The sequence below is a fragment of the Copidosoma floridanum genome, unplaced genomic scaffold, assembly GCF_036245765.1.
Source record: "Copidosoma floridanum isolate Cflo_tuat_1 unplaced genomic scaffold, Cflo_Japanese_pri ptg000006l, whole genome shotgun sequence".
Classification (NCBI taxonomy): Eukaryota; Metazoa; Arthropoda; class Insecta; order Hymenoptera; family Encyrtidae; genus Copidosoma; species Copidosoma floridanum.
In genome coordinates this window covers 12,720,028-12,744,748 of record NW_028321883.1, presented here as the reverse complement: position 1 = coordinate 12,744,748, position 24,721 = coordinate 12,720,028, and the positions used below count along the sequence as shown (strand labels likewise).

The 24,721-nt window shown below is 34.2% G+C and overlaps 1 protein-coding gene across 2 annotated transcripts; it reads right to left on the bottom strand.

The window, feature by feature from the left end:
* Positions 1 to 1,320: 1,320 nt before the first annotated feature.
* On the bottom strand, positions 1,321 to 18,656 carry LOC106640516 (metallophosphoesterase domain-containing protein 1). 2 transcript variants are annotated; one of them, XM_089598591.1, is made up of 6 exons: positions 18,498 to 18,656; positions 18,265 to 18,409; positions 14,433 to 14,525; positions 14,249 to 14,363; positions 6,347 to 6,573; positions 1,321 to 1,473 (listed from the first exon to the last, which is right to left on the bottom strand). In XM_089598591.1, exons 1-6 carry the CDS (start codon positions 18,618 to 18,620, stop codon positions 1,346 to 1,348), a joined length of 831 nt encoding a protein of 276 aa, XP_089454717.1. In that variant the 5' UTR covers positions 18,621 to 18,656; the 3' UTR covers positions 1,321 to 1,345. The 2 variants fall into 2 exon arrangements, with proteins under 2 accessions (XP_089454717.1, XP_089454716.1); XM_089598590.1 differs by having other exon boundaries at positions 14,249 to 14,525.
* Positions 18,657 to 24,721: the final 6,065 nt, after the last annotated feature.

The following is a 24,721-nucleotide window of genomic DNA, read 5'->3' as shown; positions in this document are numbered from 1 at the left end:
TCTTTAATTGCGTGAGGGGTAGTTGATTATGAGCAAACGCGAATCTTTTTCTTTATTTACTAAACTTTAATTATAGGTCATCATAATAAGTGGATATAGTCAACACAATCCGGTGTACTAAAAAGTACATACATAATGTTCTAACCTACAAAAGTATATCAACAAAGCAAGAACGTACATATATATATACTTACACTAATGTAGCACAAGAGCTGAAAGACTCTTCTGCGCATGCGCTAATTTGCATTGCTGGAAGAAAATTGGTAGGTGAAAAACACCTACCAGGCACTGACATAATTCTGACTTGTGGTCGTAGTACGGGTAATATCCTTACCACGTACTGAAAAACTCATAACTGCTTGTGGTAAGGGATTTTCAACGAAAAAGGTCTTTCCATGTACCATTCCATCACAGTTATTTTTATTATATTTTTCTCTCAGTGTAGGAAGATAAGTGGTATAATTTATTATTGTAACAAGAACCGATTTAATTGATTTTGTTTTTAACAGATTCAAGTTATTAGAAAAAGTCGAAATTAGGTTTGAGTATTCAATTCATTTGTGTGATGAAACTATACAATCAGTTGTCAACGTAAAGAATTTATGTATTGTTTTTATAAAAATACAGATATGTGTACGTTTACAAATCCCAAATAAATTGCGCGGAATATTTTCGTATAATTATAAGTACATAATAGCTCTGTCCTCGTGTTTACCTTTTCGGTAACCCGTGGTCTATGTGCATCTGTCAGAAAATGTACAAGTATATGCAACTGTGTATCTTACAAGTTTATAATTATGCAATGGAACTAAGTAGATACATATATAACTAATATTTTACGAACATACACAACAACTATGTAATCAATGTCGAAAACTATTTGATCTGATTTTTTAAGCTTTTTGCATTTTTCTTTTTACCGTTTCGTGAACAAAAAAAGTAAATAAATAAAATTAGAATAAATCTTAATTCTCATCGTTAAAAAGTTTTACGTGAGACCAATTATCTTTTTATGGAACTTGAGATTTAATTTTCGCAAAAGTAGAATACAAAAACAAATATTTTATAGTGGGTATAATAACTGAAGTATAAAGCAATATTTTATATAATCTATAATAAAGCTTAACCTTTGGTTCATTTAATACTATGGGCTTATACTATTTCTAAGACTTTCAAATTATCCACTAACATAATTAATGTGTTCACTTGACTCTGCTATAATAGATATTTTCATAATATTAGCATGTAAGTGCATTCATAAATTTTAATTAATAATTATTTAATTTATAAAGAAAATTTTTTTAATCCACTTGTCTGAACGAACTGGATACTTTTGAAAACCTACCTAGTCTTTTTTAACGCCTGGCTGCAGTGCCACATCAAATACTATTGGTGGATTACTTGGTAAATAATTTATGTCACAAGTTGAGGCATTTACGTAAATTATTTTTCCATCAGTCGTTATGCCAAAACCTGAAAAGATATTTATCAATGTTATATTTTGTTTAATGAACTTGACTTAAAATTTTTAAATACTATGGGATTTTTATTTAAAAAACAGAAAATATGAGAGATTAAAGAGCTTGGATGGTAGATCAAAGTTAGTTATTAAACTTTTTTTTTAGTAAAGAAATTCATCCTAAGAATAACAAATAATAAAAATGTAACAACAAATCAATCTTGGGGTCTTTTTATTAGGTATACTTAGGTTTGTTAAAATTTAACCTTAATCAGCAGCACAGTTTTCGAGTAAAGCAAAGCTGAAGTTACATGATTTAACATGTCTTTTATAGATGAAACGACAAACTTCTCTGATTATTTTTCATATCTTCATTCAAAGTAATATACGCATTATATTTCTGTCTACGACCATCAGGTGAGATCTCAGGTGACTATCATACACTTATCAGATACACGTTTAATCATCAAACTTAAAAACTATCAACACCAACTTTTACACAAATACACATTTAACAACTCTGTACACCACATACTCACCCACAACTACACAAAATTGTTATCCATCTGTTACACCAGCTTTCGTCAATCGTTTCACCCCGTAGCGCGAGAACTCTCCCTTTCATCCTTTTGAGAACAAGCTGACCACCAATTTTCGATGTGTATTGTCAGTTTTTTCTTCTCTCCCTTCTCATTTTCCTTATTAGGCTTCTAGAAGACAGAACCTTACAGGCTGGTCTATGTATGAGGAGGTAGTTTTAGCTGGTAGGCACTAGAATTGTCTAGTTAATCCAACACTGTTCTGGGTTCTACCTGTTTGTCTATGAAGATCTCCCCTCTTGTTCCATAAAAAAAATTTAATAGCTTTTTATAATGCATTTAACTTGGAAAGCTTGCGATTCAGCATTTTGACGAGAACAAGAGAATTGAGAAATATGAGGAAGCAAATAACTTACCGACAATACTACTGTTTAGTACGTGATTAAAAAAATACAATGTTGTGTAAACTAAGTTCAGACAAAAGGTTGCTCATGCACGAACACGCTACCTGTATATCTTTTTATGGTGAAACGGCCAGTTTGAGCAGAAAGAGGGGAAATCGCTCTAAGACAATGCAAAGGTTACCCCTATACAGCAAAAATTAGTCAAAAATTTTTGCATGTAAACAGGAGTGATGTTGACTATACTGAGCGTATTTCGTAGCCTGGTTTTTAGTGAAAAATGTTATATCATTGGATTGCAAGAAAGACAGTAGTATCATAGTTACTAGATTTGGGGTCTAATCGAGATAAAAAATTCGACATCGTGGTAGGACTTACAAACACTTACTATGGCAAAAAGCGCGGGAGAGGACGATTGGCTATGGAACCTGAACAAAAGTAGGTTGTAATCAACTGAATTGGTGTTTACTTGATGAAAATCCACAACGAAAAGGTAGTTATTAAAACAAAGAAATTTTGTTGCAATTGATTTCCATATGTAAATGGGGCATTCTTTTTAATATTTACTCCCCCTGCTGTCCAAAAATGGAAGCAGCTAAAAAATTATAATAAATCACTATTTTATAGCTTGAAGCCCGTAGTTTACGATAACGAGAGGCTCTTTCCGAAAATAAAAAATGGCGGCTGATGGCATGACTCTGACTGTTGATGAAGACCGCAAAAAATGTTAAAATAAGCAAATATTTTAGAATCTTATCATATTGCAAGCCAAAAAAATGTGAAAATATGTTTCTTTTTGGTTGTTTTAGTAAAGTTAAGCATATGCATTTTAGTATAAGGTCATATTTTGGTTCTAACCTCAACAAACAGCTCTAACTCGTATTTTTTTGTTAAAATATTTCATGTAGCCATCGAGATAAGTACAAAAATATTTCTTTCATGCGAATTACCTTAAATAAACCTTAATTTAATAAGGTCATCAGTCTGTGAAAAAACAAAATCCGTCCGTAACCTATATAAACAGTCGTTAACGTCTGTTTTGCTAGTATAAACTTCAATTATCGTACTAAGATGAGTCACACTATGAATTTCGTATGAGATGAACTGTGAAAATTTAAACATTAAGAATTTTAACAAGACACATTAATAAATAATACTTATTAAATATTGTACACCCATACTCTAGAGATCCTTCAAGCTTTCCTACAGGATCTTTCGAAATTTTTATTAGAGTAAAGTTTTCTTAACTAAAAAATGGTTACATGGTTAATTGTAACTTGATATAATCAATACTCAATTTATAAAAATATTAAATTTCCAATAGGATTATATTGCTATTTAAATCAAATTACTATATTTTAATTTAATTAAAGTACTTTTTTGTGCTCATTAGATACTACAATATTTACTCAATACATGGATTCTAAGCATACATTATTCAATCATTTACTAAAAACAATAGGGCTTGATCAAGAATTCATTTATATTAAGTATTACGACTTTAGAATTTATTCATCGTGATTTATTATTTAATCTCATTTAGCGCTCTTAAGTAAGTGACATAAGTTACACAATAAGTTTTTTATGTGATCCACGGTATAAATTTAAACTTAAATTAATTTCATGATTACGCGTTGCAACGTTTCTCTATCAATTCGCTAATTTCAATAAACGTGACATAGGCTTATTCATCATAGTATCAGCTTATTACCAGCAAAATGTTTTTTTATTATTTTAGGAAGAAATAGCTGTACAATTAAAAATTAACGAAGTTGGTAAGGTAGAAACTTTAGATAATATATTTAATGCTTTAAGATAGTAAGATAATTTATAAATTATAGGGAATTTGTTAACTATTTTTCGTCTACGATATCTACAACTCGCTAATTCCAAATTTAAATCAAGGAAAAGTCGAATTTTGCATTAAATAAAGCTTTATTGTATTTTAATTCAGTATAATCTAACATTATTTCGATTCACGTGGACTAGTGTACCTATATATATGATGGTGTTATATGTCGTCTATATATAGAATCAACTTATATATGGACACACTAGTCCAAGTGAATTGCTTAGGCACAGTCGCACCATCTGATGGATGAGCTTTTTGCGATATGCCCTCATACTAGCAAAATAGACGTTAATGACTGTTTATGTAGGTTACGGACAGATTTTGTTTTCTCACAGACTGATGACCTTATTAAACTAAGGTCTATTTAAGGTAATTCGCATAAAAGAAATATTTTTGTGCTTATCTCTTAAAAATATGATTTAGAGCTGTTTTTTGAGGTTAGAACTAAAATATGACCTTATACTAAAACGCATATGCTTAACTTTACTAAAACAACCAAAAAGAAACATATTTTCACATTTTTTTGGCTTGCAATATGATAAGATTCTAAGATATTTGCTTATTTTAACATTTTTTGCGGTCTTCATCGACAGTCAGAGTCATGCCATCAGCCGCCATTTTTTATTTTCGGAAAGAGCCTCTCGTTATCGTAAACTACGGGCTTCAAGCTATAAAATAGTGATTTATTATAATTTTTTAGCTGCTTCTATTTATGGACAGCAGGGGGGGTAAATATTAAAAAAAATTCCCCATATATATATATATATATATATATATATATGTGTGTATGTATGTGTATGTATACTCCGAAGAAATACGTTATAGCTGTTTCGGTATTTGTCTGGAGAAGGTACAGTGTACCGAAACAGCTGTAACATATTCGTTCGGAAAAGATAAATACGTATGAAAATCAATTAAAACTATATTTCTTTGTTTCAAAAGTAGGTTCGTTCGCCTTTGCGTATTTTGACGTCAAATTGCTATTGTAATCAGACCCTTATACCTCAAGGCAACTCGGGGGTAGATTTCGTTGGCGTCCTGAGGGTGGAGAGGGCCCGAACACTATGAAAGTTCGTGACAATAGCTAAGAGTAAGGTAAAAAGAGAAATTAAAAAGAGTTTGATGGGAAAATTGTGATAGGGATATCATGTGTAGTTGAGTAATAGAAGATGGATCAAGAGGTTACTGGTTATGTTTAGGATCCTACAAAAAAAATTTTGAGGGCTACAAGAGGCTCTGTAATTAAATGTTTAAAAATGGCTATTTTCAGGAATTTTTTTTTTTTTTTTTTGAGGGGAAAGTAGTAGAACAATTAGAAAGCATAGAAACTAATTTTCTTCGTCTTTTTAAGTGCTGTTTCACTCTAGCCATTGAAAAACGAAGTCAGGCATTCAATACCCTCTGGAGTTTAAGATTCTTTGTATCGTCTAGAGCCTGGTACACTAAGCATGCATAGTCAGAATGCGAGAAAATCAGACTTTTAACGAGTATTTTGTGCAGAGAGAGGGACAAGGAACGCCTGTAAAACCGGAGGAAGCAAAAAACACAGTTGTAACACTTCATTCATCTGTCTAGTCTAGTCCAAAACCAAATTAATGCTGACTTCAAAATTCTTAACTTCACTTATTTCAAAAGCACCTTATTTACATTTTCAAGAAATTCGCAAATCTATAAGTGTTTTGGTATAAATTTTTTTTAATAGTAATGAACTGCCAGTCTGCATTCTGCATATTGCTAGATTCCATCTTAACACCCCTGCAGAATCTATAATTTTAGCCCTGAAAATATCGCCTGAGACCCTTGTCAACTTTAAAAAATCGAGAAAAATAGCATCAAATAAGTGGTTTCCCATTTTGTGTGAAACCTACTTATTTGCAAACGGCTATACTATATTTTAGAATTTCAACAATACTTCAATTTCTAATGATTTTATCTTTCCCGTTTGTGCTATGGATGAATTCAACAGGAAAAAAGTCCGTTTAGTATAATATTTGCCATATTAACTCTATTTCCATACCGAAAAAATGCTTAAAAATAATATAATTTTAAAAATAGTAGTAAAACGTGCAATAACAGATAAAAACAAAAGTAATACCTTCATGTACATGACCAAACACGTGGTACTTTGGTTTTACTCTATTTTGAACTGTACTCAGCAAATCTACGCAACCAGCCCTAACGCCGCTGCAACATAGATCACCATGACCAACGGGTGGAGTGTGCGTTACTAGTATATCAGTATCATCGGGAATCATATTCCACTTAGACAAACAGGATTCTCCACGTGGCAAGTTGAAAGCCCATTTGCAAAATTCTGGTTGCCTGCAATTAAGATTTTTAGAGGTATATACATATAATTTTTTTTATTATTTTCTATACGTAAATATATTTAAACATTAATATTACACAAATGTACAGTGCAAAAATAAGTAAAGTTTAAAATTTGCTTTTAGATTCATTTGTATGGACGCTGGTTTGTCAGCGTTTAACATCTAGCGTAAAGGTCTCGTACACAAGTAACGTGACAAAAACTGTTAAACAAAACTGCTTTTATTGAAAAAAATAACTATTAGAAAGGTAGTTTAGCGTTAAATTTTTGAAATTAAACCTCCTGATCAGAAATCAGTTTGCAACACGTGTTTGATCCGATCACGTCGTTGAAAACTCCAGTTTGATAGGTAAAATATATGATTACGAAGCGCTGAGAGATAGTTCCCTACTGGTCCAACCGTGTCAGCTATGAATTTGACAGCAGTATATTGTTTTGAACTTGGCTCTAAAAAGGATACGTGTCTAGCAGACGAAAAAAATTATGCAAATTTAAAAAGTACATCAATTTTCTTGTAGCCTGTACATGTAGTTACTTACTTTTTTAAACTTAGTTCAGTTAAAATAAAATTATTTGATTGACTACGAAATAATAATTATTTTTTGCACGTTCCTATTGTTAATACGTAGTAACTTACATAAACTAAGAAGCAGTGTTGTCTGAGTGGTAAACGTGCTTGTTACTGATATAACGTCGTTTTAGGGGTCGTGGGTTCCCGGTGACAGCAGATTTTTTCAAAAACTGTTATCACCGGGAAGTTCCTATTCAACCCCGGCTGTTGTGGGGCTGGTTTTTCCATGGAATTTTTTTTCAGAGTAATTCTAGGGTTATTTCATTACCCCACAGTTCTTCGGGCATAGGTGAATGCGAAACAGTGTTAGGGCAGTAGGTAGGGATTAGCGGATCCGATGCGCCAAGCAGGGATCTCCCATCTTACTGGCGAGGAGTAGAGATCCCTAAAACATAAGGCTTCCCCGAGGATGCTAATTAGCCTGGATCCGATGCTTCGACAGAGAGCGCCGGCTTAACCAGGGAGGGTGCCACTATTGGTGCAGAGAGTGTCAGCTTAACTGGCACGGCGTTTCACCGGAGATACCTCACTGTGCCCATGATAATATCAATTAAGGGATTGGTTAACGGGTGTAGCAATACACCCCCACACATAGATGGTGAGTGGGTGGCCCAGGTGACAAAGGGAATAGGCTGTCGCGGTAACCCGGTAAAAAAACATACATAAACCGAATTTTTACTTGTATGACGTTCTCACACACAATAATATGTACATATAAATATACCATTCACGAAACGATATTGTGCACGAAGATGGTGCAATCATCGTTGGAATGAGTATATGTACGTTAATTGAGTTTGGTTTCAATAAATACTATTATATCTCATAAATAACTAATTCAAAATAATATATTGCAGAGATAAGAAAAATACAGGGTGTAGCCATGGCATAACGTGCTGCCACACTGTACAGTATTGTTAAATGAAGGAAAAAATGCAAAAATTCGTGCTTTACTGAAATTTATACTTTAAAAAATCGTTTGACAACTTATTTTGTTCCTTTTGTTATGCTCTATAAGTAACCAAGTCTCTTGCTTGGGTATCTAAACTCTATAAATACATATAGGGGAACATAGGGTCAAATGGATACCCCGGCTTGGATAAGGGTGGGATGGATCTCAGAAACAAAAATATATTTTGAGCTGATTATTTTTTAATACGCATATATAGCATCTTTACTTTCATCCTCTATACAAATGTATGAGAGAAATAGCCCTCCTTTTTAAAAATAAATCTTTTAATTCTGAGTCAAAAAATCCCCAACCGATCAAATTTTCAAGTTCTTGGCAAATTGACTTAAGTTTGATTAACACGGTTTTTTTTATGAAATCATTAGAAAGCTGGGGTGTTAAGCTTTAATTTCCACTTTTTTTGCATTCTCTAAGATGAATATTAAGAAAGATATTGTTAATTCAAAAACCTGTCTTCAAAGGGCACGCGTGGACACCCATGTGGGGTACGGATGAGCCTGGGTAGTTGGAGCGACGGTAGCGACGAGTGCGCCACATTTATATATATAGATATACCAGTTCCCTGCTGTCGGATCAGCTGTCGTTTGTGAAAATTATAGGTTAAGGTTCAATTTTTTTGTTGCATGGATTATTACACTATGTATTTTTTCTATTTTTTGTACAGACATAAGCCCGTGCCCATTCGTGCCCAACCCTCTGCTCACTCATACCTCCTACTGGGGAACGAGTGAGCCCTTTTGATAGCTCTTGTTGTCGAATTATTAAAACCAAAATATGTTGAAAATTTCATTTAAAAAGTATGGCAAACTAAAGTTAAGGTGATCATCTTCAAATTTACATATTTGTCAATAGTTAAACACTAAAACTCTTCATCAGAATCAGTTAATCACAAGAAGGGGCCCACCCCATGTTCCCCTATTTATACATACGCAGTGTCTATTCGTACGTATATCCATGTAATTATATACGCATGCGCGGTCGGCAGCTCTACTGTTGGTCAGCGTGGCCAAACGGGATACTCGCCTAGCGGTAAATTCAAACGTTCTAAAACCAATCAACTTAAATTCAAGCTCTTAACCTTTTACTCCAAGTACTTTAACCTCATAAACCTGTACTCTTAAGCCGTTAAACTAAATAACCCGGGGTGTAGAGTTCAGTTAGATAATAATTTCGTTTTTTTATTAACAATAAAAGAGCTATTTACTTCAAAAAAAAGAAATATCTTTTAAACTGGTATTTTTATAGTGAAAAAATTAATTAATAATTGAATTAACTCGGTTGGCTTATAAATAAAGATTATTAATAAGCATAATCTTTAACTGACAATCTCTTGAGCTTAAGCGCTTGGACCCCATAACCCTGTAGTCTTCAGCATTTAAATAAAATAACCCTGGGTGTGGAATTTAATTTGTTAATAATTAAATTTTCTTATCAACTATAAAAGAGTTACTTATCTTAAGAAAATGAAATAACTTGTACACTATTTTAATGTTTTCTCCTTAAAAAAGTTGTTTAGGACTCCTGAAAGCGAAAATTTTTTGTAAATTGATCAAAATACTCGATTTTCGCTTATTAACTATTTCATGACTGCAAAACGGCAAAGTGTAACCTTTTAAAAGTTTTTTCTATCTTTGCTTCTTACAGTATTCGAAGGAAGTTATTTATTTTGTGCCAAAAATTTTGTTAGTAGCCCTGAAAATGAAAAATCCTTGTTGAAATAATTTCCATACAATTTTTGAGTCTCGCTTATTAGTTAATTGTTACTCACCTAAAAGTTTGTTAAATATCTTTTGTACGTGTAGTAGATAGAGCTCAATTGGATTTTTTTTTGCTTGAAAGTTGTTTTAAATTATCAAAGAGATGAAAATTTGTAATTTTTTAATGAATACATGAGAATTTTTTTCAATTCGCCTAATAACACTTTAATTTTGGTGCGGTATGATGACCACTACGTTACTAGAAAAAACATGATAGATTTTGAAAGTTAAGCTTATCTCTTATTTACATGTCAAATTAAAATTTTTAAAAATTAAATACGTAAAAAGTGATACAGTAAAACGATGTGATATATCGTGTAGTGTATTTTTTACGGGATATATACGTTCAAATTTTCATAAGCTACTAATCACTGATAACTAATTCATTACAATTTTGATGTAAAAAGTGCTTACAACTTTGAGTGTCACAACTTTAAAACTTTTACAACTACTGCAATTGTGTTGTACAAGGATAAATAACTTTTAAGTCCGGTAAATTATGTTAGAAAAGTGGTCTTTAAATATGCAAGTCATTAAAATGTTAGGTTGCCATGTTTATAGATATATTCTTATTAAAAAAAAAATCTAATTATGATTTACTTTATCCTAGATCATTTTCTAGGGTTAAAGCACTTGGAGTACAATGCTAGAAATTAATAGTTATAAATTTTTTAATTAATAATTTTTACTAATATGATACCTGAGTTATTCAAATAACTAATACTTTTTTTCAACCTACAAAAATCATTTAAATGATTTAAAAATTATTTCCTTTATTTGTGATCAGTAAGTAGCTCTTTTATAATTGATAAGAAAATGTTATTAACTAATTACACGCTACACCTAGGGTTATTTTGTTTAAATGCTGAAGAGTATAGGGTTATGGGGTTGAAGCACTTGGGGTAAAGAGTTAGGAGCTCAAGAGATTGGCAGTTGAAGATTATGCTTGTTAATAATTTTTATTTATAAGCCAACGGAGTTAATTCAAATATTAATTATTTTTTTTACCCTACCAATGCAATTTAAATGATTTACAAGTTATTTCCTTTTTTTGTTATAAGTGGCTCTTTTATTGTCAATCAAAAAACAAAATTACTATGTAACTGAACTCCACACCTAAGGTTATTTTGAAAGGCTTAAGAGTACAGGGTTATGGGGTTAATGTGCTTGGGGTAAATGGTGAAGAGCTTAAATTTAAGTTGATTGGTTTTAAAACGTTTGAATTTGCCGCTAGGCGAGTGTACCGTTTGGCCACGCTGCTGTTGGTACTTATGGGGTCCACGTGTATTTTCTTTTCCAATCGAGCCAAGCGAGCGAGGCGCATGCGTAAATCCACGTAATTACGTCAACATACACATTACTGATAAAATATCAGTTTTTTCTAAATACCTTCGCGAATTTTGTATTGATTAAAATCATTCCTGATGGAGATTGAAGTTAATAAGAAATATCATTATTACAATTTTTTTCATTATTTTGAGCGCAAAATTAAAATTTTAAACCACTGACTATCTAGTTTTTTTGAAGAAAAGATGTTTTTTTCGAGATAACATAGCGAGTTTTAAATAAATGATAATTCTTAATGAAGGTTAAATACATTACTAAGTAACGACTGTAAATTTTCAGAAAATTGTTGGGTCCAAATTCTAATTTTAAACTTCTGATTTTGTTGTTTTTTCGTAGAAAAAACGTTTTTTTCGAGATAATATACGAAACTGTAAATGAATAATTTCCAATGGAGGTTAAAAGAAGTGTTAAGTAACGTTACTATAGGTTTTTTAAAGTTTTGAAGCCAAATTCTAATTTTGAACTGCTGATTGTCTTATTTTTTCGAAGAACAGACGGTTTTTTCGAGATAATACAGCAAATTTTAAATAAATGATAATAGTTCTTGATGAGAGTCAAACATAGTATCAAGTATTTTTGCAATAAGTTTTCCAAAAATTTTTGGCACAAAAAGCATTAATTATCTATTTAAATTTCACTGTAAAATGTCGAAAAACAGTCATTTCTTCTAAAAAATGAGATATTCAGCAATTCAGATTTTGAATTGGACTCCAAAAATTCTCAAAAAATTTACAGTTATATTATCTTCAACCTCTATGAATAATTATTACAATTTTATCAAAACTCACCATCATACCAAAGTAGTCCGCAGATTAAAATTTGAATGATGTGGTAAAAATTGTTTAAAAATATGTACTAATAGTAATTCTTATTATCTTCAATCTTCATCAAGAACTATTTTAATCAATGGAAAGTTCGCGAAGAGATCTCGGAAAAACTGGAATTTTATTAGTAATCTGTGTGTTAACGTGCTACACACACATATATATATATATATATATATATATATATATATAATATACATACACAGGTAAAGGATTTTATTTCTTACGAAGCATAACATAAGGAACCACATAAGCTATCAAACGTATTTTTCAAGCTTAAATTCCAGTAAAGCACGAATTGTTTCACTTTGTTTTGGCAACACTGTGCGCTGGCCAGTATAAGAGTGTCTATTTTAATCGAATTCTTTGATTATTTCAAAACAACTGCCGACTCTGATAACCTCTCTAATTTCGCACTCGCATCTGTCACATATGCTGACACACTCATTCTCATTGAGTGACGTTAACTCTGCACGGCTTTCAACTTTATGATTAGATTCATTTGGATAATATTTTAAAAATGACACGATTGGTTTGTGATGACTAAAGTAATAATTATAAACCTTTGGTTCTAATGTAGAATAATGAACATCCTGTAGTACCACTTTATCTTTAATTCGGATTCGAACAACGGCCAGGAAGGGAGTAAGGCAAAGCTTGCCTTTAGGCAAAGCATAGGCTAGCCTCGCGTGCTTAGAAAAACCACCGCCTTATGTAAATTTACATAAGCTATTGGCGCTGTCAGCGTTATTCGGATACCAAAAGGATAGCATAACCTGCCACTGAATGTAGCTTGAAAACTACTTATTTCATGAATGAAAATTTTTTGAAAGAATAAGACACAATAAAAGTGTAATAATTTATCTGTAAAATCTTGTATCAATAAACTAATAATAAAAAAATATGAAAACTATGAAGTTTTGAAAAAATTTTTAGTAAAGAATTACTTTTAAATAATGCCAAATTTACAAGTCAAATTTAAACAAACATTTACAAACATTGGATAGCTGTTGCTAAGAAATGGTTCGAACAGTTAAAAAAAAATTATTTAATCCAATGAACGATTTAGTAGCAAACGTAATTTATAATGAAAGCATTTCAATTTTACGAATAGTGAATAAATATTAACATGAAAAGTAATTTACAAACTACAGTATTGGCTAAGTGCAAGTGATGGGAGGGGATATGTGAGTCGACGCTATCGTATGTAGTGACAAAACAGGAAACCTGGGGTCCTTAACTACTGACATTTCTGCTTGATTAAGGAAAGAATAACAGTATTTTGTTTGAGAGCACACACTCAGAACCAGACAGGAAGTATTTAAATGTTTGTGAAATATAGGTGTAAGAAAATGCTGTGTTGTTGAGAGTAACAGTAGCGCAAAGACAGATGGAATACGATTACATAAATTTCCTGTTGGTGAGTTGAAGCAGGAGCAGAGAGAGCTGTGGATTTAGCTGTCAATTGACAAAAGTGCGTAAAACATTTAGGTTATCTGTGCTTCCTTTTCATTTAAGTTGTTACTTTGAAATTTAATATTTTCAGTTCTGATGGTAGCCTATGGCATCCTAGAAAAAACGACAGAATATGCAGTCAACATTTTATAGGCAATTTTATCTCAAGCAATCAGTTTAGCCCCAGCTATGTACCAACTATTTTCCCTGCTGTATATATACAAAAAAAAAAAAAATTAACGCAGCGAATGCTGTTTAAAGGTAATTATTATGTGTCGCTTTATTAATTGAATTCTACGTGCATACATACTCATGAAATTTGCTGAAGTGTCATTTCAACGTATTATAGATTTTATTATTTTCTTTAAACAAGGCTCTACGTATGATTGTGATCGAATTTTACGTACAGGTAAGTTCGTTTGACCATGCAATTACGTTTTACAGATTTGCTAATTTAATTATACAACTAGTAATTATTGAACTGAAAAAATCTGTTGATACGGCACCAAACGCCCAAGCCACTTGATTCTTAACTACGTTACTGTGAAAGTAAGTATTTTACAATAAAATTTATATACAATCTGTCAAACATGGTTCTTTGCAAATCTTTTATAGACATAAGAAGTTGAACACTGCACACTGAGTGTTCAGAAAATGTATAAATTCCCAGTGTGAGGATAAATCTTGTAAAGTTAATCCAAGTAAATTATTTTAAATATACCTTACCGATTATGTAATACATACCATGGTGTACCATAAATTTTTATGCCAGAAATAATTATTTCCGAATCTTCTAAGTACATGCAATTAGTTAAATGAGCTTTTACATCATTTGTTTGTATAGCTTCATTTAAGACATCTTTGGACATTCCTAAAGTTGGTATGCTATCAAATACACTAGTTCCTGTGGTTTTGTGAAGATCCATACTGCCTTGAATAATGGTTGGTCGTGTAAAAGTAGGATCGAAACTGAGTTCATGATTTCCTGCAATGACTACTTTGTGTTTGTGAGGAAGTTTACCTAAAAATATCAATGTTCACTTGAATTGAAATGTTCGTATGAATGAAATTTTTCATTCATCCCGAAGATTATTTGTTCTAAGATTTCAGCTCAGGTTACAATGATGCTAATAGTTAATTAAAAAATTACTTAGAATGTATTACATCTTCTGGGTGATTTTCAAGAATTGACTAAAATTGACTAGTACAAAATACTGTACATCGTTTTAGATATTTGTTGTGGATGGTATTTGAGGTACAACTACTATGAAAAGCAATTTTTTCAACTAACTTTTTTCGAACAATTCTTCAAGACGGTATACAAGAATATTAGAAATTAATCTAATTTTATCGATGGGTAAGTAATAATGCGAGTAATTGAATTGATTGAAATTTCCCATCCATTACGAAATAGCCAAGGCAACTCGATTTTTTCAGTTCAAACTACGATTTGTAGAAAAATTGTCATACGTAGGAATTGAAAAAAAGTGCCACGTTGATCAGGATTTGAACCTGGAACTGTTTTCGTTGCCTTGGCAATCGCGTAGCGGATGGGAAATGTCGATAAATTCAATGACTCGCATCAATTCTTCTAGACATTTAGAGCCACTTACAGCACAATCACCTATATGTGTATGGGTGATTCCGCCGTAACTGGCTCAAATCGTGTCCAGAGTTCGTACGACGTTTTGAAGCTAAAATTAATTATGATTACAGTGCCAAGACATGTTAAATGTTATGAATTCTCGATTACTTACAGATGTAACCGATTTATTGTCTCTTTAACGAAGAAAATTGCAAAAATCACCTCAAAATGTCAGTTCCGACTCCTGTCTAAAACTCAACTTGAAAAAAAAAAAAAAAAGCTTGCATACCAAAATAAAGCTTTTTTCCGGAACTTTTGCACCTACATTATAAACTGTAGGTATCATAGATTATATTTATACTGAAGTTACTCATGCTTTTAGCAAATAAGTAAGAACGCATAATTCATTATTTTTGTCCCTCGATTTACATGAATATTAGCATCAGCATAGAAATAGCTTTGGAAAACACTTAATTTAGTTCTGCAACGCTCCCTCACGCTCACTTTTCGAATTATATACTGGCACTAAAAAATTGCACTGGCCAATGCCGCTAAAAATTAAAATCGCCGGGACTGGCGAGTGAATCATTTCTCGTTTTTGGTGTGTAATACTTTGGTCAGTTTCGACCCTCCCCTAAAGCACCCACTAGGTTTACTTGAACAGGCACGTAAACTGTACTTTCTAACACTATTTGGCGATGACAGATACTGTATTAGCGGAAAAGTCAGTGTGTCTCGTTCGCGGACAATCCGAGAGCCTTAAAGCTCGAAATGTCAGTTCCGAACCCCTGAAATTGATAATGAATTGTAAGTAGTTAAGTTTCTATACATTTTTAGGTCTTGATTCATTAGAAATTCAACTCATCATCATTAAAAATTTATTATTTACTTAATTTTGAGACTTTTTTTATATGTGGCTCGGTAACAGTGTTCAAAGAAGAACCCAAAATCAGGATGATGATACATTGGAAAATTTAAATAAAATGGTCAGTGATTTGAATGCATTGAATTTGAGGTAGAGTAGCAGAGTACCCAAAGCCACTAAAATCGAAGCTGACTATATTTATTGAGTACATAAGTCTTTTTTACCAAATAACTTAGCAAACTGTACTTTTAAGTCAAATAACTATAATTTAGTATAGAAACAAATTAATATTTGATGAAAAATAATGTGTTTGAATGTTAAAATATACTAATTATATTAATATGAAATGTTAACTATTACTAAAATTAATAATAAAAAACAATTTTTTTATAAGATATTGTAAAAAAAAATTATATTTGTGATAATAAAAATTAAATATTTCGTGTGTAGTTACAGTCTTCATATATTAATCTTAAACTTTGAAATATTAATTTTGAATTGTAAAAAAGCTAATAAACCATTTAAAAATAATTTTATTAGTATTAACATGTTAAATTGTATTACATTCGTACAAATTTTTTTCGAGACTTATACAGTTAAAAAACGAATTATAAATATTTTTTTACAAATAGGTCAGTTCCGAATCCTACCTAAAATCACAAAAGCTATAGTAATAGTTTGAAGCGAATTCATTGTTTACAATTATTTTTTATGTACTGACAAGCAATAATCAGCCATAAAATATTTATAAAGTTCAATTCGAAAAACCAAAAATTTGATACTGAATCTGAGACAGTTACGGTGGAATTACATATATATATATATATACTATTATTATGTGATAAGTTTGAGAAAGAGGATGATACATATATACTAAGAGCGCGCGGTGGCTCAGTCGGCTAGGTTGTGGGTCGGCACGCGGGAGACTGCGGTTCGATTCGCGGCCAGTGCAACTTTTTCGGGCAAGTACCCCTGTGAATTTTCACCACGCAATACTCCTTGAGGAGGGTTTAGGCGACCTTCTCGCAGCATAATTGCCTGACTTCCCCCTACCCCCCTCACAGTAATGGGAGGCCTCTCATCCCTCGTCCCTTCCTTCTCCCAAGTGCTCAGTGCCCCAGAGTAGTGCCCTTTATCGTAGCCGGACGTTAAGCACTATTATATATATAGATATATATCAATAACGGCATACTTTAAAATGGACAAAAAATTATCAGTTTGAGGCCTTGAATTTTTCCAATGCAGCCAAAAACTACAAAAGAAACTGAATTTTTCCTGCGAACAGTCATTTTTAAGGTTACGATGTAATACTTCAGAAGAAGTAATTAGAAGATTCGTTCACCTTACAATCCAGGGACGGTCGGGGACAGTGTGGGCGAGTCGGAGACGAAAGTGAACAAGTGCTCTTCTCCGATCGTCCCCGATCGTCCCTGACCGTACGCGATGCGCAGTTGTACACGTTAGGTTAGGTTAACGCTGTATGTAAACAATAGTTTGTAAATAAAGAAGTGCAAATACAAAAAAGTTTGTTTACTTTTTGCAATAACCTAATCTAACGTGTACAACTGCGCATCGCATACGGTCAGGGACGATCAGGGACGATCGGAGAAGAGCACTTGTTCACTTTCGTCTCTGACTCGCCCACACTGTCCCCGACCGTCCCTGGATTGTAAGGTGAACGAATCTAGTAGTAGGTACAGTGGGTAGCGTTACAGGTTCTGAGAAAATCATCTTAAAATCTCAATTCCATCAAATGAAAATTAAACTTTAATTTTGTATATCATGTACACATTCATGAGTCTCCATTATTGGCTTATTGTGATGGAAAAATCGGAAAATTTTTTTGCAATACATTGATTCTCATTAAAATACAAAACATTTGAATTTGACCATCTACCTTGAATCGCGTACTCATATTCGTGAGAACATTTTTTTTGGATACATTGGATTCATCAGATTTTGGGACCACCACTTTAACAGCATATAACTTCTTAAAACAATAATTTTTTTTGTCTTCAAAATGTAGAATTTAAGCTCACCCTGGTTACTTTATGTTCCTATAGTGCAAAGTAAATAAAAAAAGCAGGATTTTTCTTAAGCCTCCTTATAAATAAAAATTTTTGCATGGAACATGAGCCTGTTACGCCAACATAGCCCTTGTTGTGTGAAAGAAATAGCTTCTAATGATCTAATTTCTATAGTATTCATAGCAAAAAATTATTTAAAAATCAAACTTCTATAAACAGCGTTTCAATAGTCTTGGCCATGAAAAATGACGTTATTTGTAGAATAACTTGTACTTATACTCACCTATCCAATTATTAAAATCTATAACTTCTTTCAGACTTCCACACTTAGTGAAATCTCCAGCATGAATGAAAACATCTCCTTTAGGAATGTCAAAGTTTATGTACTGGGTCAAAGAATGTGTGTCACTCATACAAACAATTCGAAGCTAAAACAAGTGACGATAATTCTTCCTAACTTAGATAAGATGGATAAAATATACGTCGTAAACTGTAACTTGTAAACTTGCAACTCACCTTATCTGTAGGGGACTCGCTTGTTGGAGTCTTAACATTAATTTTAATAACTTTCTGATGTTGGGAAATTTCCCTCCAAGCATCAGTAGGATTATTTGTTAATGGATGAACAGCGATCTCCATATTTTAATTCTTGTTAGTATAGAAACATTACTTCACAATTCATGAAATCGTCAGTATTTTTGCACTCATAGCTTACAAGTTTATTTACACCAACTTTTCATATTGATAAAAAACTCTAGTACTTATATAGTGTTCAAAGGTAGAGAAAATACCTACACATAAGTATTATTCTTGAAAACAAAATTCGTTAAAAAAAACATTCTCTCGTGAATGGCTAAATGGATTCTATACTTTTTATAATGTAATATTATAATAAAAACTGAACAAGACGACCAACATGTGCAGCGGCAAAATTACTGCTTTAATCTGTAAGTTAGCCATGTGCGCCTAACCTTCGATTCGTTAGGTTTGTTCGGAAGCCGAAATCCGGCGACCACGGGCAACCCAAGGCTGCCCGCGCTACTACAAGTTTGACTCAAGAACGAGCGTTCTTTGGGTAAACGCGGGCCACTCAGCCCACCCATGTTGAGAACCAACTGATCCACTGGGACCGTACCATGTAACTATTTTTCTGTACATTGACCAATGTTATAACACAGGGGCCGTACCATATAACTATTTTTCTGTACATCGGCCTATGCTATAACATAGGCCCGCGAAGCTAAAAAAAGTTATATGGTACGGCTCCTGGCCCCCGAAGCGAAAAAAAGTTATATGGTACGGCTCCTGGCCCCCGAAGCGAAAAAAAGTTATATGGTACGGCCACTGGGGCCGTACCATATAACTTTTTTTTGCTTCACAGGCCTGTGTTATAACATAGGCCGATGTACAGAAAAATAGTTATATGGTACGGACCCTGAGGGTCCTGATGATTGGCTGAAGTCTCTCCTCCTATAAGTACTCCGTCATGCGTGATGTTGTGCCGTTGTGGTGTGTTTCTTGTCTGCAGACTAACCTTTTCTTACCATATCACACACATGCGTGTATATCTATATATATCAGCATTGGGTCGTCCACGACCCGCGTTCACTCGAAGAATAACGCTCGTTCTTGAGTCGAACATTTGTTAGCGTGGGAAGCCTTCGGACTTGGGTCGCCCGTGGGCGCCGGATTTTGGCTTCTGAACAAACTTATTGGAGCTGTTCACATAGACATTTTTTGCTTATTTCATTGTGAACGTTCATATTGAAAAGGGGGTTCCACTGTTCCGCTAAACTCAAAGTGAGTGCACAGACTGAACAGACGTATACCTCCTTTTCCATCAGGCAACAAAGCCTATGGTCGCAACTATGTTGACAGAGAACACAGTATAGGTCTGTTCAGTCTGTTCACTCACTTTGAGTTTAGCGGAACAGTGGAATCCCCTTTTCAATATGAACGTTCACAATGAAATAAGCAAAAAATGTCTATGTGAATAGCTCCATTATCAGGCTACAATTGCGGAAGGTTTGTTCAAGCTCGAAGAAGATCGGATGGTCAGACCTGTTTCTGCACTATTAGGCTGCAGTCACATGGAGCGCAATAGAGCGAGCAGAATACTCTAAAGTGCATATTTGTTATCGGCTAAGTAGATTTTTCCTGAGAAAAAGACCAGGAAAGGGATGGGAGGCTTCTCATTGCAGGAGGGGAGTAGGGGGAATAAAGCAATTTTGCTGCTAGACGGGTGCCTAAGTCCTCCTCGAGGAGTATTGCGTGGTGAGAAAGCACATGTGAAAAATCACAGAGGCACTTGCCCGAAAAAGTCGCACTGGCCAGGAATGAAAACACGGTCTCCCGCGTGCCAATCCACGACCTAGCCGACGGTCGGCTGCCGACCGTGCCACCGCGAGCAGTAAATATAGGTATATAGAATGTAGATATACATATATGTGTTTTCCATTTTTCTGATATGCTCAGCGTTGGGTTATAGGCGGATTCAATATCGGAACTTTTTCCCTAGATCGTATATATAGCTATACGATCTAGAGAGAATGTTCCGTCGAGCAAACAGCACAGCAGTAAAGGGGCATTGCCAAAGACACGTGGAAATTCAAAACTGTAATATTAATAACACAAGCATCTATCACCCAATAACTCGGAGCGCTTACTGGCCAGTCTGTTAAATAAATAATTATTAATAAATAACACAAGCGCATATTGGCATTATGCCTCTACCACGTGACCTCAGTATATATATGACTAATATAGAGGCGAAACAACACAGGTCTTATGGGAGGAATCTTGTTTATATTTTTTTTCGCACTTAAAAAGATATTGAGCTTAAAAAAGTTGTTAATTCCATATTACTGACATAATGAGAGTTACGTAGTTATTTTTTTCCTTTGGTGAATTCGTTCATGAAGGTTGAAACAGCGTTTTGAACGTATACGGAGTGCCGTTTAACCCTACTTTGAGCTGTTTGTTTCAGCTGTTGCTGCTGCTGCACCACTGCTGCTGATGCTCAGAGGTAAACAAACAGCTCAAAGTAGGGTTAAACGGCACTCCGTATACGTTCAAAACGCTGTTTCAACCTTCATGAACGAATTCACCAAAGGAAAAAAATAACTACGTAACTCTCATTATGTCAGTAACATGGAATTAACAACTTTTTTAAGCTCAATATCTTTTTAAGTGCGAAAAAAAATATAAACAAGATTCCTCCCATAAGACCTGTGTTATTTCGCCTCTATATTAGTCATATATATACTGAGGTCACGTGGTAGAGGCATAATCCCAATCGCTCAGTGACTTGGAGCGCTCACTGGCCTCTCTATTATAATAAATAATTATTAATAAATGACACAAGCACCTATCACTCAGTGACTTGGGGTGCTTACTGGCCGGTCTGTTTAATAAATAACTATCAATAACACAAGCGCCTATCACCCAATGACCCGGGGTACTTACTGGCTACTATTGAATAATAAATTATCAAGGAATTACAAGAGCGCCATTTAAAAAGATCTTTGTCGTACTAGATAGGCAATCAAAATTGAGATATGTTTACAGATGTTATCGATCAACTTTTTATTATTTAATAGTATTGCAAATAAGTGTCCTGGATTACCAGGAGAAAGGTGCTTGACATATTTATTAATAATTATTTATTTACTAGATTTGTAATTAGCGCCCCAGGTTATACGGTGATAGGTGCTTGTGTTATTAATAAGTATTTATTTAACAGAGTGGCCAGTAAGCACCTCTGGTCATTGGGTGATAAGCGCTTGTGTTATTTATTAATAATTATTTATTTAACAGACTGGCCAGTAAGCGCTCCAAGTTATTGGGTGATAGACGCTTGTGTTATTAATAATTAATTATTAATCAGAGTGGCCAGTTAGAGCCCAAGGTTATTGGGTGATAGGCGCTTGTGTTATTAATAATTATTTATTAATCAGATTGGCCAGTAAGCGACTCGAATCTTTGGGTGATAGGCGCTTGTGTTATTAAAAATTATTTATTTAACATAGTGGCCAGTTAGCGCCCCGGGCCATTGGGTGATAGGCACTTGTGTTATTAATATTACAATTTTGAATTTCCGCGTGTCTTTGGCAATGCCCCTTCACTGCTGTGCTGTCTGCTCGACGGAACATTCTTCCTAGATCGTTTAGCTATATATACGATCTAGGGAAAAAGTTCCGATATTGAATCCGCCTAACCCAACGCTGGATATGCTACGTGCACAAGCTCAATAAGCGATCGCAGCAATACCTGTGCTACTATGTGAAACTAAATGATATGTTTGTTTTCTGCTAGCAGACTGCTAAGCATCACTGTCATCAGGAAGTTGTGTGTTTATACATCGACAACTATTCTAAGAGTTACATTTTTAATAAAATTACGAGTAGTATGTATTCATTTTACTCATGCATGTTCATTAAAAACGCAATGAAATACATCGTATACTGTGGAGCTATTCACATAGACATTTTTTGCTTGTTTTATTGTGAACGTTCGTATTGAATAGAGGGTTCCACTGTTCCGCTAAACTCAAATTGAGTGAACAGACTGTCTCTGTCAGTCAACACATACTTAGTTGCGACCATAGCCCGAACAGAAATTGAGTTCAGGCGCTGAACAGGTCCTGAACAGGTGCCTGAGCTGCCTGCGCAGGACCTGCTAAGGCATTAATGGTATTTTATCCAACGATGTGCACAGGACCTGCTCAGGCTCCTGCACACTTGTACAGGCAACCTGGACAAATATAATCTAGTCCTGAACTGACTTTTACACAATTGAATAGTAAGGTTATGTTACATGAAAAAAAAATGTTTTTAAACGAAGAAGTTGATTTCAGTAAAGTTTTATGGGATACAAATAAGCTGGGAATGTGATATTGCAATATTTTTAAGATTTTATCTATGTGGCTATTAGCAATAAAACACTCTTTTCCATTTCCGAAGTTGTACATACAAATCACGAACTTTATCAATATTGACACTTGTTTGTTTGTTTGTTTTTTTTTCTGACGCACTGTCATTAGTTGTGTTTAATTCTTAAAAAATTTCTTGCTTAATATCGCTCTAAATTTCTTGCTTATCAAACTGTACAGCTGAGTTTTCACTAAAATTATCGGTAACTTTAGCTTTTTTTTCATTATTTCCATTACATCTGTATGGTTTTCTTTTTTCCGAAATTTTTGTTTTACGAATAATTTGCATTCTATATTTATTTCGCGTCGTTCGTCGAGAATGATGGTTTTGCTCCATTTAAGATTAATTAAAAAAAAGGTTAAGATTATACTGTAGTAGCAGACAGTTTATGTCAGTTCAGGCAAGAGCACCGGACCTGTTCAGGAACTGTGCACAGCCTGAACTCACATGTGCATAAAATGCCTATTTTGTCTGTGCAGGTCCTGCACAGGCAGTCAGGCAAGCTACGGCTATTAGCTGAAAACTTATTAGAAAAGAGAGAAAAAACGAACATTGACTTGACTCGATGCGACCAGCTTCTGAGCTTCTTTCGTTTTCTTCGTTTCCTCTTCCGATATTTTTGAATGGTACGTTATAATTATACTTCTATATATGTATATACAGCGTTCGAGGCTCTCCGAGGGTTCTTGTTAACCGATTCCTCAGGCATTTTTCCTCGACGGGGCTTTTATAATGATCGTCACTTGTACATATTTCAGTGAGAAAAGGAACTCCACCATCTAATACGTACATTTACCCTCGCGATCGAATTGATTTACCTACATTTTCCATGGGGTATACCCATACTCGCGGCAGAATTTGCTCAAACGGAATAAGCGCGATCGTACTTTAGCCGAAGGGCACAGCTTTTCCCGCAGCGGTTGTTTGCTGACCACCGAAGAAGATATATCATATCGAAAGTCTCGAATTTTCAACTCGACGTATCCAAGAGAAAAACCTAAAATAAATATCTGATTATGGATGGATGGATGCGGGGTCAAAAAGCGTAGCCACAGTGGAGCCCGGGGCGAGAGGAAAAAGGGGACACGCAAGGGAACTACTGATGGCCAAGGTAAACATCGACGGTTGCAACTCTTACTTTGGCCCTTTCCTTACAGGCTATGCCTCTGATTTTCATATAATATAAGGAAGACATAAGTATATATGCATAGTATAAGCGATGCACCATATCCATTAGAGGCTCGAGGTTTATTATTTACGCGAACAAAACTTAATATTATTCCGATCTCGTAACTTGTACTGCTTTTAATTTGTGTTTTGTCTTTTCTTTTCCATTTTTTTTTTTTTCAATATTTTTCATCCATGCACCTATTTAACGTACATCTTGCGATTGTTCAAGGTACATTACACTAAAATAAAAGTCAACCGTTGAATACCTGCTGGACCACTTGCGTAGGATTCCCTGGCGTAGGAGTTCCTATTCAAGCAATTATGGAAAAAGTCCCAGTAAGTATTGTACTCGAGAGGTTGAGTCATGTACGTTCCGACAGGGCGCCTCGGTAGCCCTCGCCTTTTTTCGTGCGGCTTCGCATACGGTCTCCCCCCATTGCCGTCCTACTGTCGCAAACGCCCGGAAGTATACCCGGTCCTCCAGTTGGAGCACAGTTCACTCTCGACTCTCTCCAGCTGAACACCGAGCAGTTCCCCGGTCTCCTTCGCTACCATCAAAGTGCGGCAGGTAACTCACGCAGTCGAGTCGAGTTTTGTGCGTCGCTGATCGACAAGCATACCTACAAGGCTTTGGGAGAA